Consider the following 17,942-nt stretch of genomic DNA (forward strand, 5'->3'; position numbering starts at 1 on the left):
GGGCTATGTGAATAAAAATTAAAAACGGCTTGACTACATTAGTGCCAAACTCTGCGATTTACGTAATATATTTGAATGCCTCATGTGAACAACCACAGTGTGCGTAGTAGCTACAGTAAGTACAGTGCAGAAGAAAGGAGACAGCATGAAGTCGTTCATTGTCGTGTGTGTGTTAGATGAACAAATAAGTAAGTTTGATGACGACGTCGTTCATTAAAAGTGTTTCATCATGGAGATTTTTCAAGATCGTCGATATTGTGTGCTAAATGAGAGCTGCTCTTCTTACGCGGTGCTGTTACTAATTAGTGTGTTTTCTTAGCTGTATGAGCCTGCCATTTGTTTGTTGACTGGATTCACTGACTATTTCAGAACCCCCCTCAATTTTGCACGTGGAAGTAAATGTATTTTTCGCGAATAATAGGTGTTCTTCGGGTGTTGCGGATGTTTTGTTCAGCGGTCCTTGAACACACCAAGTGTGACGCAGATTGAGACTTATGTGTGTGACTTTCTCCGACGCTGTACAGACAGACGTGCATTTTCCATTCGTTCTTTCACCTCGTCTTTATTCACAAATGTTAATGCTGGGTGTAAATGCGCAGAGGTGAGCTTTAATAATGTTAGCTGTGTGCTGCTGTGCATTTTTGCTTGGTGCACAATCTCATGCTAAATGTGCATAAATCCATTGGGTGCTGTAATAAACCTTGTGTCGAATCCATTTCCTCATTGATTTCTGCACGTTACGTGCCTTTGTTTTCATTGTAATTATTACGTACCATGTTGCAGACAAAGCACGGCAAAAGAGCATAAAAATCACACTTCACCACATCTTACCACAGCTTGTCACCATTTAATATAATGTAATATACAATGAATAATAATAATCATTCATAATATAAATAAATTCACCAAACAGAAGACACCTCTGAAACGTTCTGTTTTAAATTAGTAGCCTATTGTATGTTTGCAGTTGAAAAATGAGACACTTTTTAAAATATAATGTCATAATATATTTAATAATATATCAAAGATGTTTCATTGTGTGGTTTGTGTTTTTAAGTGTGCAAGAGTGGAGGTACATGACTTCCAGTCAGATGTCAGAAGGGGTACTCGACTGTGAAAAGTTTGGGAACCACTGAACTACAGTTTCAAATTTTCCAAATACAAGCGTATTTGCACCAAGTATCGGTATCGGATCGGTATCGCCGATATAAGCCCAAATTTTACTCAGTATCGCATCGGAATTGAAATCCATAGCATAGCACATCCCGAGTAACAGGCCTGAGGATGAGCATTGGGAAACGCCCACACTGTGCTCCAGCTACTTCCTGTATGAGCTCCTCTTAAAGGTGCAGGACACAGCGCCTCATAAGAGATTATGATCCATACCACAAACGGAAGTACTATTACTAAAATATAATCCTTACCAAACAAGTAGTGATATTATTATGTGATTTTAACATTAAAAAAACAGACCGGTACATTCTTTGGAAGGCTGAACGCAATTTAGGACGCCTCGGAATGTTCCCCTTTAATTCAGCCAACTCCTCCGCCATGTCGCCATTATCGGCATAACAAACAGCGGGACTCAAGTAGACCTACCATCCTCTGTGTTCTCGTCTGTCCGCCGCGTCACCATCGAGCGTCTCCCCCTGCCATGCCCCGCGTCAACTCGCTGCTGCCTGCCCTGCTGTTCGTCCTCTTCTCGGGCCTGAGCCGGGGTTACTTCCCCGAGGAGCGCTGGAGCCCAGAGTCTCCGCTGCTCGCTCCGCGGGTCGTTGTCGCGCTCATCTGCCGCAACTCCGCACACTCTTTGCCGCTGTTTCTTGGAGCCATCGAACGTCTCCATTACCCCAAGGACCGTATAGCTCTGTGGTGAGTGTCATTTATAACACACATTAATGCATATGAACACATATTAAGGCAGAATAACATATTCACCTGGTCAGACAGAAGTGACAGTTAAGTAAGCTAAAGTGTGATGCAGCGTCAGTCCTGTGCTTGTCCTCTGTCATGACCAGGTGTGAGAAACATCTGTCTTAGTAGTAAACGTCCTCCTCATGGAAAGTTTCCAACTTGAACATAATTCTCTGCTTGTTTTGTGTATGGTTCATTGTTTTAACGATTTAGTCAACGCATGTATTAAATTCGGGGACCGAGTCGTCTGGCGGGCTTAGACCAGAGAGTGGAGGGGACAGGCGGGCTGAACTGGTCTAGGCGGGCCCATGAAAAGTTCAATTCAGTTTCGGATCTTCTTTCATTGCCCCTCGCTATTCCCCTCGATGCCTCCTCCCCCTCTTTCCTGCCACATCTTTAGACTCGACTGGAAACAGTGCATCACTCTTTTACACACCATCATTCTGGCACAAAAGCTGAATAAGAATAATTTTTGCTACTTATAGTCAAGTTTTTCACTGCATCCAGGCCCCAGCCTTGCAGAACTTTGTCTCTGCAGCTCACTGCCTCTTTTTTTGATCCTGGGGGAGTAGACCTAGTTTATGGAGTTAAATGTATCTTTTCATGTGTATTATTTGACAGGTTAGATTATATCTTGGCCATATCTTTACCAATACCTTCAAGCAGATAAGTACGATAAACTTGGACTTTACTTTAGAATTGTACTTAAATTGATAGATTATTTAATTAATGTGGAATAAAACTAGCTGGAAATAGACTTGCAGTCAACTGTTTCCTTGGCTTCAAACCAGACTTTCAGGCTGATTGTACTCCATCCAGCCTTTTGCATGGGTGCTTTGCTTTGTGATACTGTAGAGCTGCATCCTCAGTTGTACGTTTGTTTGTTTTTTTTAATATAAACTCAGTGGCCCTGCCAACCTGTCTATACCTGCAGCTATCAACATGACAGGTAAAGATAAAGCACCTGGCAAGCAGCCTCACATAAACAAATGCATGTGCACTGTTTTGGTGTGGGTGTGCTGTACAGGCTTGCAGGATGGAGAGTAACCTCCCATAAATCTTACAATCTCACCTGTGTTTCTACCACAGCCTTTTCCTTAAGTTTAGGTCTGGTTCTGTTGATGGTTTACCACCAATGGCATATACAGTAGATCCCTGCTTTTCACGGGGGTTACATCCAGTACCACTAGCAGATGGGCGAAAAAGCGTGAGTACCATAATTTCCGGTGTATAAGCCGCTACTTTTTTTGTAAACTTTGAAACCTGCGACTTATACAGCGGGGTGGCTAATTTATGGCCATGTTCTAATCTCGTGACATCTCCTTTACTTCAGAGATACTACTAATCATTTAAATACTTTGCCGCTTGCGAGTCAGCAAGGATAAAATATTTTTTTCTTTGGTAGGAGCCAATCACAAGGTGTAAGGGAACTCTCAACGAGCTTGTCAACCCATCAGAAATTGCAGGAGGTCATTACTCAATATAACAGTCTGACTCACGGTGTCCTTTTACAAACAATGCTAAAATCATCACACAGCAACTTAACGCTCAAAATGTAGGTAAGAAATATACAATACAACTACCAATACGAGTTTAGTATAACAGCTATTTTAATGATTTCCCATCATGCCTTTCTTCCCAGCATAGCATTTCATTGGCTATGGCTTCCGGGGCGCTGGAAAATAGTGTTTTTATTTATCGTGTGGTTAATTGATTTATTGTTTATCATGACAGGACAAATAATAGGCAATAGTGGAGGTCCACACACTTTTCATTAGACTGTGCAGGTATACATAATGTATGGCTGCTGAGTGTCCTGTACTTGATCTTATAAACCACTACTCAGATGCTTCCAGGTCGAGGGAAAGCGAGACACACATTAGAGACAGTATGAGAACATGAAGACGTCTCGATGCTGTGAGGTGGTCACATGCAAGTGTTGAGACAACACGTCTGTGTGAGAACACCACACACGCAAATGGCAAACTAATGCCCACAGCACGACGGCCGTCAGCAACTGCATGACACAGTTGGGAGTAAATCAGTTTTCTCTCATACATACACATTCCATGTGTCTCTCTTTGCCCCTCCCCATCGTGCTCAAAGATTTGTTTTGATAACACAGACGGCAGACAAATCTGCCCCACGGCTTATTTATCGTTATCTTTGTCCACAGCGTGCATTGGTGCTGCATAGCTATGCTCTAATCACAAAGCCACAGATGCTGAAAAAGTCATTATATACACTTTGTGTCTATGTCAGTACAGTTTTAAAAGTTACCAAAAATTACCATCAGTAGTATGTAGGCCTGTCACGCTAACAGATTTTGATGGACGATAATTGTTTTACAAATTATTGCAGATAAACAATATTATTGTCAACATTATTTTGAGACCATTTTTTCATGAATGTAATGATAATATACAGTATGTAATAGTGTCAGCATTATTTTGAGGCAATTTTTTTCACTGATGTAATGATACTATACGGCAGGGGTGTCAAACTCGTTTTCATTGAGGGCCACATGACAGTTATGGCTGCCTTCAAAGGGCCACTTGTAACTGTTATTATATATGAATATAAATATAACCTCATGATATTATTACACAATTGCCCGTGCATTTGATTATTTGATTTTTACTAAGAAAGTGATGGATAACTTGCTTTGAATTGAGAAGTGAAGTGAACATGTCAAGGTGACAAGCAGACATTCAGGGATTTATTTTTGATAACAAAAAATGCTTGGAATATCTGATCAGATAATATTGAAGTTTAGAAAAACTGCACGCAGTACAATTTTTCAGTCAAAATGAAATAATAAATACATTTCAAAGGAAAAAGATGAAGTGCATTATTGACACACATTATTCCCAGGCTTTTGCGGGCCACATAAAATGATGTGGCGGGCCACATCTGGCCCCCGGGCCTTGAGTTTGACACATGTGCTTTATGGCATAATAATGTGAGTACACCGTATCAAAAGCAATAAACTTTAATTTGCCAAGAGTATTTTACATTGTAATTGGAGCTTTTAATTAAAATACATTGAACATAATAAATGAAACAAACCAATGAAAATAAAATGGACTCTGAGTCTCTTTTAGCAAAAATTGCACTTAAATAGAAGTCACAATCAATCACAATATTTCTGATTATAAATCAGTGTCACTTTTGTTATTGTCTGTGTATTGACCAAAGAAACAACAACCCGGAAATACTCTGAAGTTTACATTGTGTGTCAATGCACACATCAGCATATTTGCATATATGCTTCCACCGTTTCATTTAAATTATTTTTGTTGGTTTATTGCAAACTACTTCACCTTTATGAACTAAGAAAAATAGAATTTACAATGAGGGTTGAATCATTTTGACGTATATTGTCGGATTTGATGTATATTGTATGTGTATTAAGGACTGTATATTGTAGACCAGTGGTGTCCAAAGTGTGGCTTGGGGACCATTTTCGGTCTGCAACACGTTTTTTTAATCAGATATTCTTGGATATTACAATAATTTGTTTTGTCAACTATAACACAAAGCTAAGATGTCAATGTTTTGTTCAGATAGTTCTGCAGGCGGCCTTCGCTGGAAAAAGTTTGAACACCCTTGCTGTATACAGTGAGGCAAAATAGTGTAATGTCACATAGCACAATGTATTGCAATCATTGAAGAAGAAAGGACAATATTCACAAATTGATTAAACATGTGAAACATTCGGTCACATTAAATTTAATACCTCTCACAGCGTGAATTAAAACTGCTGAACACTTGGTCTTTGAAATGGCGAACATTTTGAGGGGTATTTTATGTCCAAACCTGCAGGACAGAAAACAATCAGCGAGTGCCAGACAAATGAGGCAATTATTTTACACACTTTGATTGATAAGCTGCTTCAGATTCAATTATTGGACTAGTGCTGCCGAATTATATATCACAGTAGAAACTTCTTTATGAAGACCTTATTTTATAAGGAGACATTTTAATAAGGTGTCAGCACTACTGCTCTTCCAATGTAATTAATTATTCAGTGCGTCCTGAATAAATGTCTTCAGTGCGTCCTTAATAAATGTTTTCAGTCCAAGTACCTGTGTTCCTCATCTTCCCACAGGGTGGCGACAGATCACAACATAGATAACACCACAGCCATCCTTCGAGAGTGGCTCATCAAAGTTCAGAATGACTATCACTATGTGGAGTGGAGACCCGATGATAGATCCAGGTAATTTAGTCTGTTTGTTTGTGAGAACCAGACACTGTTTGGGCTTCTAATACGAGTGTCTATCTGGACATGTCTCAGTGCCTTCGTGGACGAGGTGGGACCCAAACACTGGAATAATCTTCGATATGAACATGTAATGAAGCTTCGTCAGGGGGCTTTGGACACAGCCCGTGAGATCTGGGCCGACTACCTACTGGTATGTTGTCAGTCACATCCTGATAAACGGCACATACATCCATGTTTATTAATGTTTATTTATATTGTTGTTTGGGGGGAATATAAATCAATGTATTGATTAATCAATACATCTTTACACCTCTGTAATGATGATGTGAACATGTGTGGAATGATGCGTATCAGTCTGACTGCAGTGGTGTTGTAGTGGCCACATACAGTAGTTCCTTTAAGTTCCTTAAGCACATCACTATTAGATACTCAAGTGGAAGAAAACTTTTGTCATCATGTGCAGTATGAGTATTTATAGGTTATGTATCTATATCACGTCATCATCATCTATCTATAATGTTTATTGTGTCCTGGGTATAATATGGTTAAAAAAACACGCTGGGGGGCATGTATTTAAGCAAGATGGGTGCTGCATGCGAGGGGTGTGAAAGGGTGACGTCACACGTAGGGTTGGGCATCGAGTCTCGAGCATCTATGGGAATCGGTACTAACATTGTGATTCTCCCAGGAGCGTTCACATTTTTTTAGCGGCTAAAAAGTTTGGCTTACTATCATAAAAAACAGCGGCTGTTCAACACAATAATCATGCAAAGAAGGGTCAACATGATCAAACACCCCCCGATTCATGGAAATAACAAGAATACCTCGTCTTTGATGCACCCGCTGCTGTGGAAGTTTGGTGTAAATGAAGGACGGGAGCTACGGCTCTAGGAGGTAAGTTTATTCATGTGCACAGCTACAGGAGTCTCTTTCAACAACAGTCAAGACACCTTTTCAACCCACACAACACACGTCCGGCCGTCAAAATAAGAGTTCCGTTGGCTACATCCAGTTTACTTTGAACAAAATAAGGGTGTCATAAAAAATAGCTTACACCAACACTGAGGCAGCAAGCAAAGTATACTAGTGCTAAGTGATAACATTAGCGATCCGTGCACTTTTCAGAGACAAATCTTATGCAAGTTGTTTGACTGTGCATGTTTAAGTGGCAGCAGCATCACACACTCACTGACACATAAACAGCATATGTGGAAATGTTTTTTCATGAGCTTCTCAGAAGTAAACATCTTTTGTGAAAGTGCACTCCTGTAGAAAGAAACTTGAAGAGTTGAATGGTTTGGTATTTATATGCTGGAAAATAGCCCTGTGGGAAATTAGTGAAGTTAATAAACAAAATGTTTAAATCATTAAATATGGATAAGTTCAGACATTTCATCCAAAAAGAATTTTGGTTAGTGCCCTCATTTCAACCATGAAAACTTTTATGACCCTTACTCTTAAAATGATTGTAATCCAGAATCATTAGGAACTGTAATCGAAATGAGTAATCGGAACTGGAATCGTTCAAATTCAAACGATGCCCAACCCTAGTCACAGAGCTGGTGTTTATGCCACGGAGTCTGACTTTCAATGAATTTATTAATGAATTAACTTTTCCATTTTTTGACTGGAATACATTTCACCGTGGAGTCCTGGGACACAGGGATCGGCGCCAGGTGGATTGCAAAGTGGATGTGTATGTTCATGAGTGGAACTGCGGCTTTCACTTTATTGCATTGCCGTGCATTGCCTTATTTGTGTGTCTCTGGCGACATTTGGGCATAAAATTGGTGGGTTGATTTTTTTTATGTTTGATTCCTCTTGTTGGCGGGTGTGAAGTAGAGGGAGGTGGGGTGTTGATACGCTCGTTTTGGGTTTGGGGCGTAATGTCATGTGCGGGATTGATTTGTTGTAATTAAACAGCCGTATTGGAGGCAATCGAGCATTTTTTTTCATTGTTGTATTTTCTGATATCTGGTCCTCCCGCGACCTCTTTAGTTTGCGTTGCGATTGTTACAGTTTACATTTTAACACTGAGTTGTTGAACGTTTCCCTGTCTGTTAGTTGCATAATTGATGGTAATGGTGAGACTCCCACTGTTTGTCCCAGTGAAACAAGTACCTTTCTATGTGTTGAGACCCATTTTATTCATCCTCTTTGTTTCAGGACATTTAGATGGACGAGGTGGAGTAAACAGAGATGTTTGGCAGTGGATGATAAAGCTTACATTCTGTTGCTACGGTTACCTGAGTTGAAATACAGATTCCTCGAGTATTTGACATGGTTGCCAGCCAGACACCCTTCCAGGCAATTCACATGTCATATGAGAGCCAACAGAAACTCCAAGAGCAGAACTGTTAGTGTTCTTTTGATGGAAGCAGCGGGTTTTTGCAATATTATGCCCTTTTGTTTGTCTGCAGGTGGCAGACTGTGACAACCTGCTTACAAGCCCAGATGTGTTGTGGAAACTGATGAGAGAAAACAAGACCATTGTTGCTCCAATGTTGGAGTCCAGAGCGGCCTACTCCAACTTCTGGTGTGGCATGACTTCACAGGTACTGTCGCTGGTTTGTTTTGAGCTTATACAGGTCCACCTTGATACATATGTAGGTATTTTCAGTTTCCCCCAGTTTTGCCCGACACAAATGGATTTGGTGCTACCTGTTCACCCTTGCTCAGCACTATTTACCGCCGTCCCTCTCCACATCGCGGTTCGAACATCGCTCCCTCACACTATCGCGTTTCTTCAAAAATCAGTTCATTAATAAATGATCACTGTGGCCATGGCATATTTAAGCAAATTGTGGTTATTCTTGGGCTAAATTAGGCATTTTCAAGCATAAAATGGCTAAATGAACTCAAATAAAAATACAAGGCAGAAGAAGCATTCTAATTGTGAATGTACTGCTGTACTCTACATTGGCCACTCGGCGTTGGGGTTCGGTGAAACAGGCACTCGACGTGTCACAAAGGTTCCCAAGGGAACACTTTTACTGTGACACTGCCAGAGCAGGAGTTTCATGTAACTTGTAACGTCTTAAATAGCTTATCTATTCTTATTTTGTCTACTATATTGGGTAATACCAGTGTAAAGCCATTTAAAGCCGTCATTACAAGTAGACTGGAAGTACTCTGTCCAGAAAAAATAACAAGGAACTGCTAACGTGTAAGTCTGTTGTCTTATTTATGCCTAATATGTCGTATTTTCTAGGATTATATCTACTATATTGGTTAATACAAATGTAAAGCTGACTATACAGGTATGTGTGTTATGAGGACCCTAATAATGTTAAACCTTGTATTTAGAAGATTTAGAAGTTTTCTATGCCATAAATTATTCCATTTATTAACATTGAATCCAGCTTGGCGGAAATTCATTTATCACGGCCGGGTCTGGAACCAGTTAACTGCGATAAACGAGGGATGATAGTAACGGGTAATGTACCTTGTCATTGCAACTCTGTGCAGTAGATGGCATTGTAACTCTGCTTCTTAACACGCCTCATACGCACCAGAGAATAAGAAGACATTGCAGGAGAGACCAGTGTTGCTAATTTAACAAGTTTTTTGCTATATTTAGGGAGCATTCAGACCCTTCTAGGTTTTTTTTTTCAAAAAAGCAACTGGCAGCAAATTTTCTGGTCTTATTGGATACTTTTGGAGACTGAAACATGAAAGCACATATCGCTCTTTTCAGCGAGCAGTGGATCCTGCTGTGCCCACCCTCATCTAAAAGCACTCACTAGCGGGTCCATCTTGCTTGCTACTTAAAAAAAAAAATCACGAAAAAAAAGTGAGAGAAGAATGTTCATTTGTATTTCTAAACCTATTTGTTTTGTTTTTCATGTTTTTTGCTCACTTTTTGTCTCTCCCACAACATCCATAAAACTTCCATGCAATTATGCAGATTAGACAATGACACCATCTATATTTTGTTCCCACAGATAGATTACAGACCTGTGGGAAACACAATTTTTTGTTTTTGATTGAAAGAACATTAGAATTTCTTCAAAAGTGTTTGTACAAATGTGTCAAACCAAGAACCTGCTGGCAGTTTAAGCAGTACTCTTTGCAGTTATTCAGAGATGATAAAAGCTAAGCATTATAATGTTTGCTCAGCTCCATCGGAGTGTATCGTGCAAAAATATTGCCAAATCCTTGTAAACTGCAATTCAACTACCTAAATTTCCTGTCAGTGTTTTCAGATTTATGTGAGACTTGCACGCAAATAAATGACAGGGTGAAAAAAAATAATAAAGGTCTAGTAAGAGAAATGCTAGACATTGGACATGAGCCTAAATTCCTAACGGAGGCAACTCCTCACTAGTTCCAAAGCAGATGTTCAGCGAAGGAAATTATAATGATATCAAACACGAGTCCCCACTTACAACAAATAAAGTTGGAATTCAAATTTCCTTCATACAGTAAATCCCACACTTTAACAGAATAATGTCAAACTCATGCCCTGGAGGGCCGAAACGCTGCAGGTTTTCTCTCCAACCAGTTTCTTCAGCAGGTGATTTAATTGATGAGCTCCTTCCCTCAAACTGAAGGTGTTGATCATTAAAATCACCTGCTTTAGTGACTGGCTGGAAAGAAAACCTGCAGTGTCTCGGCCCTCCATGGCACGAGTTTGACACCCCTGGAATAATTCATATTTCATCAGTGAGTAATACATTGCGTGCAACCGTCCTGGCAGGGCTACTACAAGCGAACACCAGCCTACATACCCATCAGAAAGCAAGAGCGCCGTGGCTGCTTTGCTGTACCGATGGTCCACTCGACATACCTGGTGGACCTACGGAAGGAATCCTCTCGTCAGCTGGCTTTTTACCCGCCACACCCGGAGTACAGCTGGTCCCTCGATGATGTCATTGTTTTTGCCTACTCTGCTCGCATGGCGGGTGGGTAAGATGGAGGGAATGTGATAGTTGGCGTGTTATGTGTTACACTTGGAAGGCTGCATTATCTGTCATATTTGATCATGCTCAGACGTCCAGATGTATGTGTGCAACAAAGAAACCTACGGATATTTTCCTGTGCCAATGCGTTCCCATGCTACTTTGCTGGATGAGGCGGAGAGCTTCTTGCACACTCAGCTTGAGATCATGGGTGAGTTAAATTATGTGGCATAAGACTGCATTTTTGAAAAGGCACACAATATGTTGTTACATATTGTGTGCTGCAGTAAATTTTATGACGTCACATTCACAGACAATTATAGAAAAATAGAAAGTTATGCATCAGGTAAAACAGAAATTGGACATATGCAGCAATTGAGATCACATCCAGCAATTAACACAATCGTTTTCAAGGATTGTATTCAAGGATTTAATCTTATTATACATACCACAGGATATGTAATCGTCCATAGGAGAGGCAACATGTACAGGCTGGGATAATTAAAAAAACACACTTTTGTTTTGCTGAATGTCTCTGGCAAGGCGCTTGGTGCTCTGGGCCACTTTTTGGGAGACTGATTCATTACAAATTCTCTTTGTAACTCTGCTCTACTGTTTGAAAGTGAAAAATCCACCACTGGAGTATTCCAGCTTCCTGTCTCTTCCTCCCAAGCAGCCAAACAAGATGGGCTTTGATGAGGTATCGTCATTTCTCTCTGTCAAATACACGCACACACCAGCATACACTAAGACAACAGCCTCAGCACATTTGTGTGCTCGCAGGTCTTCATGATAAATCTGGTGCGGAGATCTGACCGGCGTGAACGCATGCTAAGAACGTTGCACGAGATGGAGCTCAGCTGTAAGGTTATCGCTGCTGTGGATGGCAAGTAAGTGTCACTTCATCTTACTCCCTTCTCACAGCCAGCATGCGTGTTGCCTCAGTTGACATCTAACAGGCACGCTGTATTGTTGCAGAAAAGACGAGGCTACAAATCTAACCCCACTATTAAACAGTGGCACATACAGTATTCTCCATCTCTGATAATTAGTTTAATGTAGGAACAGCAGGTTCAGCCATGGTTTGCTAATTAAATTACTATTACATGAATTTGAAATAGAGGGCCCTGAAAGTCCTGCCTGGACTGACTGTATTTGGGGACATTTTTACCTTCTATCGTTGCAAAGATAATAATGATTAGTTCCGCATGACACTACAAGAGAGATATCATTTACCAATTGATTTATTAATGTGTTTGCAGTGGTGGAGAAGCGCACAAAATTATAGGGATGGGCCGAGACCGCTTTTTCATGTCCCATACAGCAACATTGTATGTCTACCAATAGCAGCCTTTTTTCGCCCTTCTTTTTATAGTAATAGATTTTTATGCTTTTATCCTTTGCTGAAAGGTGCTATCCCTCCTTGGCTCCAAATTACACTAATTTCACTCAAAAACTATACGAACACCACCACCGGCTAGCATATGTTACCAATAGTGGTGACAGAGAACATATTGTACAAAAAATGTCTATATTCTTACCAATTGCAAGTTAAACGTGGAGTTGTCTTTCTCCACGAAACGGGGGAGTGGTGTTCATGGCTGTCCCTCACTCATAGCTCGTTCACAGGCACATGCCCAAACACATACACATAGTCTCAATGAAGCTGTCGACAATTAGTAGTCATGGCTGAGCAGGAAGAGGGCGGGATATAGTACGTTTGAACGCTAGCGCCCCCCTTGCAGTACCTAACCGTGACAGACAGCACCATATTAATGTAGACACTATGACCACCATAAAAAACACCATGATAAAATGGTGCAACAAATATTCTGCTCCCCTAAAGGAAGCATATACATTTCCCACAACATGACTCAAGGTAAGCATTTTTGATTGGGCACCCGACACAGCAATACCTTTCAAAAATTGAAAATAAAGGTGAATAAAGTGAAACCTTGTAGAAAAGTGAAAATAGGAGTCTTAAAGGGACAGTTTGGATTTTTTGACATGAAGTTGTATGACATCCCCTTCATCAGCAGTGACTTACCCACCACTTCGTCCTGTGAGCCGTGTTCTGGTCGGATCTCAGTGATGAGGAACTTTCTCTTTTCTGTGCGTTCTAAAGATATAAAAACAGATAAGAGACAGCTCATCACTGCAAGTAATGGGTTACACCTATACTGCTTACAAAGACCACTATTAAAACACCTCCAACAAGGTTTTATGGTTTTACATACATGCTGTGACCATGTAGTAACAGGTATATTCATTATAACATGTAATACTTACAGTATTTTGCCACATTTTGGTCCTTTTAAGCATTACTGTAACTTCCTTTATGGGCGCATTGATTTCACATAGCAACATCGAAACGATTGCCTACACCCAGCGTTAACTTTTCTAAACTCAAAAATAAAAACACAGCAGTGACGGTAGCTCCAATATGCAGCCTGAGCTTTTTGGTACTGTCTGAGGCACCGGGAGTGTGGCGCTAATGCGGGCGAGTGTGTGGTGAAGCTAGTCGCCACCTGGCTAGTAGCTAGCCGGTGTGGTGTGGCAAAGTGTCAATGCGCCAGTAATGTAGTTTGATCGGCGTAATAATGTTAATAATAATAATAATAATAATAACAACAGTGTTGCTGTGGCTTGGTTAATATGCACGTCACATTGTATGTAAATGCAGCGTTGTTGGTGCTTTTTGGAGTATTTTTTTTAATAGGCAGAATAAACGTTTCCCATTACGTGCAGTAATGAGCTGTCTCTTTTTATCTGTTTTTATATCTTTAGAACGCACAAAAAAGAGAGACATAGGTGTTTGTGTCTTACGTAAGGATTGTGGATGATGGGAAAAATTCCAAAAAAAGTGCAGTTTGCCTTTAAGGCACTCACTTCGTTCATTTCAACATGAGGAGCAAATCGTTTTCCAGAAAGATGAAGATGTTTCAGCCTGCTCAGCTCTCAGCTGCTTCTCCGCTGTTTCTCTGTTTACAGCTTGTTGTGTAATGTTTAGCATTTACGTGATCGTTTGGACTTTGGATTGAAGTTTCTGATATTCTATCCAATAAATTTGGCCAGTATCTGACCGATACCAATTGTGAGTATTGGATCGGACCATCCCTACTAAATTATACAGAGATCTTCTTCTATTTCTTCCTTCTCATGTTGCTAAATAATATAGAAAATATTAGAATCACATTTCAATATGATGTCGTGCTACAATAACAAACTACTGTTGAAGGTATACCTCTCAGATAGTGTCATTCAAAAATGCATTGTCTACAGCTCTTGTGCTTAGATAGTGCAGGTGTACCTAATGTTTTGCCAGCGAGTGTGTTTTCCCTTTACAACAATCTCATCTATATGATGTATTATTTCTCTCTCTAATCTCCTTGTTTATCCTTTGTCTGTCAATCAGAGCTCTGAATAATAGTGACATAGCGTCTATGGGGATTAGTATGCTGCCTGGGTACAAAGACCCCTATCACGGTCGACCTCTCACCAAGGGTGAACTGGGTTGCTTCCTCTCTCATTACAACATTTGGAAGGAGGTGAGAGATGTGTCAGTGCATTCATAAAGTTCACTGCAGTGCAGTGAATTAGCACATGTAAAGAATGTCCTCATTTTGTTAAACAAGATATCCTAAACAGATTATACGAGGTGTCCACAGCAGCATGACAAAGAAAATGCTTGAATTTTAATGTTCAGCTATTCGGTGTTTGAAATTGTAGTTACTTGTTTTTACAACCAATAGCTGCTGAATAGCTGCCTCTGTTAAACGGACGAAGGATAATTGCTGGAGCATTTCTTTGAATGTGATAAATAATTCATCCCGAGTATGTTTGTTATTCATATAAATTTGTAATGCCCCGTAACTGTAAGGTGCTTGAAGAATGTTGAATATTTGTCTTGAAAGTGCTTGAATTTTTCCTTGGAAACGCTGTTGGAATCTTTATTATAACACACAACTGAGAATATTTCTATTATGGAAACACTACTTGCTTCTGTTACATATAACTATAGCTGTGTGTGTGTGTGTGTTTGTGTAGATAGTGGATCGTGGTCTGCACTCATCCTTGGTCATCGAAGACGACCTGCGCTTTGAGGTGTTTTTCAAACGGCGTCTCCAGACGCTGCTCCAGGAAGTGACGGCACACAAGCTGGACTGGGATCTCATGTGAGTCAACACAATGAAAACACTGTGTTGAAAATAGAAAGGATTATTTTCTTCTTTATACAAAGAAATCCTTCCATCTGTCACCCACGCTTTCTTCGACACCACGGACCACACTCAGAAATCACTGAGCTCCAACATTTTCACATTCATAGCTAGGAAGAATGATTTTTGATTTGGGTATTTACCACTGGCCTTGTCCCTGTTTATACAACAAAAATATAAATACACACACAAACACACAAACAGGCCTATTTCTCTCAAATATTGTTCACAAATCGGTCTAAATCTGTGTTAGCGAACATTAATTCATCATGATTCAGAGACAGCATGATTATTGCACAGGTGTGCCTTAGGTTGGCCACAATAAAAGTCCACCCCAAAATTATTGGGGATGGTCCGGAGGGTTCCGAAAACCACACAGTATCTGGTGTGACCACCATTTGCCTCAAATACCGTATACACCGATCCAGAGCATCCCAAACATGCTCAATGGGTGACATGTCGGGTGAGTATGCTGGCCATTCGAGTACTGGGATCTTTTCAGCTTGCAGGAATTGTGTACGGATCCTTGCAACATGGGGCCGTGCATTATCATGCTGCGACATGAGGTGATGCTTGTGGATGAATGACACAAGAATGGCCTCAGGCTCTCGTCACAGTATCTCTGTGCATTGAAAATGCCATCAACACAGTAAAATGTGCCTGTGTTATGGATGGAGTGGCCCGTAGTGGGAGTGGGGTTAAGGTATGGGTAGGGGCGTATCTTATGGATAAAAAACCCAGGTGCCTTTTATTAATAACATTTTGAAGATAGTGAGCATGTTTGGGATTTGTATTTAATGGTGCCCTCCCTCACCTTGCTTATGCAGTTATATCGGACGGAAACGGATGCAGGTGGATCATCCAGAGAAGTCAGTACCCAACATTCACAATCTGGTGGAGGCCGACTACTCCTACTGGACTTTAGGCTACCTGCTGTCCTTGCAAGGGGCCAAGAAACTCCTCAGGGCTGAGCCTCTGAAAAAGATGCTTCCTGTCGATGAGTTTCTTCCTGTCATGTATGACAAACATCCTGTGTGAGTTCTCCTCTCCTCTCCTCTGTTTTTTCTCTTCAAGGAGTTTTTTTTTTATTGATAAGCGGTTGTTTGTTTGATTGCTTGCAACCTCCTGCCTACACATTGTTGTAATGGATTTGTTGACGCATGGTCAGAAGCTCTAATGTCAAACTGTGTGTGTGTTCCCTATAAGTGGTGACGAACGTTTTTTTTAACTTCTATCGTTGCTTTAATTTATTTTTTTTTGACATTGTATATGAATCCTCTCACCCCTGTAGCTTAGACTACATGGACCACTTTGAAGATCGGAACCTTCGGGCATTCTCTGCGGAGCCGCTTCTGGTGTATCCCACCCATTATACAGGGGATGCGGGCTACATCAGCGATACAGAGACCTCAGTAGTCTGGAACAACGAGACAACCAAGACTGACTGGGACCGAGCCAAGTCCAGGAAAACACAGGAGCAGGTGGAGCTGAGCCTAGAGGCCCAGAACTCTGATGTGCTCCAGTCTGATCTGGAGAACTGGAGTGCACGGGATGAGCTCTGACTCTCACATACACACTGAGCAGGTTGACATACTGTACAGTAGAACAAAGCTGTGATAGTGGAAGGAATGAAGAAAAGATACGAGGGAGGCCGGGTAGACGGACGTAGGTCAAGTGAGACTTCAACATGTGTCTCTTGCCACCATTTGATCTTTCTCTTAAAGGAGGAGGTTGGATATAAAGTCAAATTAACTCTTGAAGAGTCACTTAGCAGCTTTTGTTTTATTTATTGCCTCTCGACACCCCCTTTGGTCCATATGTGACTGGACTGAAACGTTTAATCGCTGACTAATCCCACTAGCCTTTCAAATAAATACAAATATTTATTTGATAACGAAATCATAAAATGTACTTTAAAAATGCTGCGATGACGTCTTAATCTTAATTTGCTTTTAGTTGGACACTCAAATTCGGAAAACGTTGGCGTCAGTTGACAAGATGTAGGAAAAAAACCCCTCTATCATCGCCACTTGCCTTGTTTTCTTGTGGCTGTGATGAGTTAAAAACCCAATTGGTGTACAATTAGTTATTTCCCAGGAAAAAAACAACATTGATCCATTGATGCTTGGTGCCTTTTTGACAGCCTTGTTGGGAGCCATTCATTTTTCTCCTCTCGGCACCAACAGTGTGTTATTTATTATACAGTACATTTTATAACATGATATATCTTTTTTAACTCATGAATGTATGTGTGTCGTTTTCTTATAAGTAAGTCTTACAACACAACTACTATAAGTAATGTAGTTTTTTCTCACCATTGCTTTCACTGAAGCGCAACCTGAAGGTTGTGATGCATTTTGTTTGGCTTATCAGTTCTTTGTTTACAAATTGATCTGTTTTTGAGAAATAATAAAACATTTTATTGATAAATGATGGTTTCCCTGTGTTTTTAATGATGTCATTTGTGTGCGCACATTCTTCTGCAGTAGAGGCATCTCTTAATTAGTGCCTGCTGGTGCATGGCTGTGAGTACATGATTGTGACTGCATGTTGCAGTCGGCCTCTATTACTCCTCATGCTTCACTGTCCTTCCAGTGAGGGCCTCCTGTAGTCACTCCTGAGATGTATGACTGCTATGGTGCTCCACACTTTCAGGATATTTGAGGTTGTTAGTGAGCAACA

The 17,942-nt window shown here is 40.6% G+C and overlaps 1 protein-coding gene across 2 annotated transcripts; it reads left to right on the plus strand.

Moving 5' to 3' along the window:
• The first annotated feature begins 1,403 nt into the window (after positions 1–1,403).
• On the plus strand, positions 1,404–17,629 carry LOC129183183 (procollagen galactosyltransferase 1-like). 2 transcript variants are annotated; one of them, XM_054780125.1, is made up of 12 exons: positions 1,404–1,872; positions 6,026–6,136; positions 6,215–6,332; positions 8,563–8,697; positions 10,842–11,046; positions 11,135–11,254; positions 11,667–11,743; positions 11,827–11,933; positions 14,459–14,591; positions 15,091–15,218; positions 16,088–16,294; positions 16,552–17,629. In XM_054780125.1, exons 1-12 carry the CDS (start codon positions 1,655–1,657, stop codon positions 16,820–16,822), a joined length of 1,830 nt encoding a protein of 609 aa, XP_054636100.1. In that variant the 5' UTR covers positions 1,404–1,654; the 3' UTR covers positions 16,823–17,629. The 2 variants fall into 2 exon arrangements, with proteins under 2 accessions (XP_054636100.1, XP_054636101.1); XM_054780126.1 differs by lacking the exon at positions 1,404–1,872 and adding an exon at positions 3,011–3,121.
• The last annotated feature ends 313 nt before the right edge of the window (positions 17,630–17,942 follow it).

Source organism: Dunckerocampus dactyliophorus, chromosome 6 (assembly GCF_027744805.1).
Source record: "Dunckerocampus dactyliophorus isolate RoL2022-P2 chromosome 6, RoL_Ddac_1.1, whole genome shotgun sequence".
In the NCBI taxonomy this organism is placed as follows: Eukaryota; Metazoa; Chordata; class Actinopteri; order Syngnathiformes; family Syngnathidae; genus Dunckerocampus; species Dunckerocampus dactyliophorus.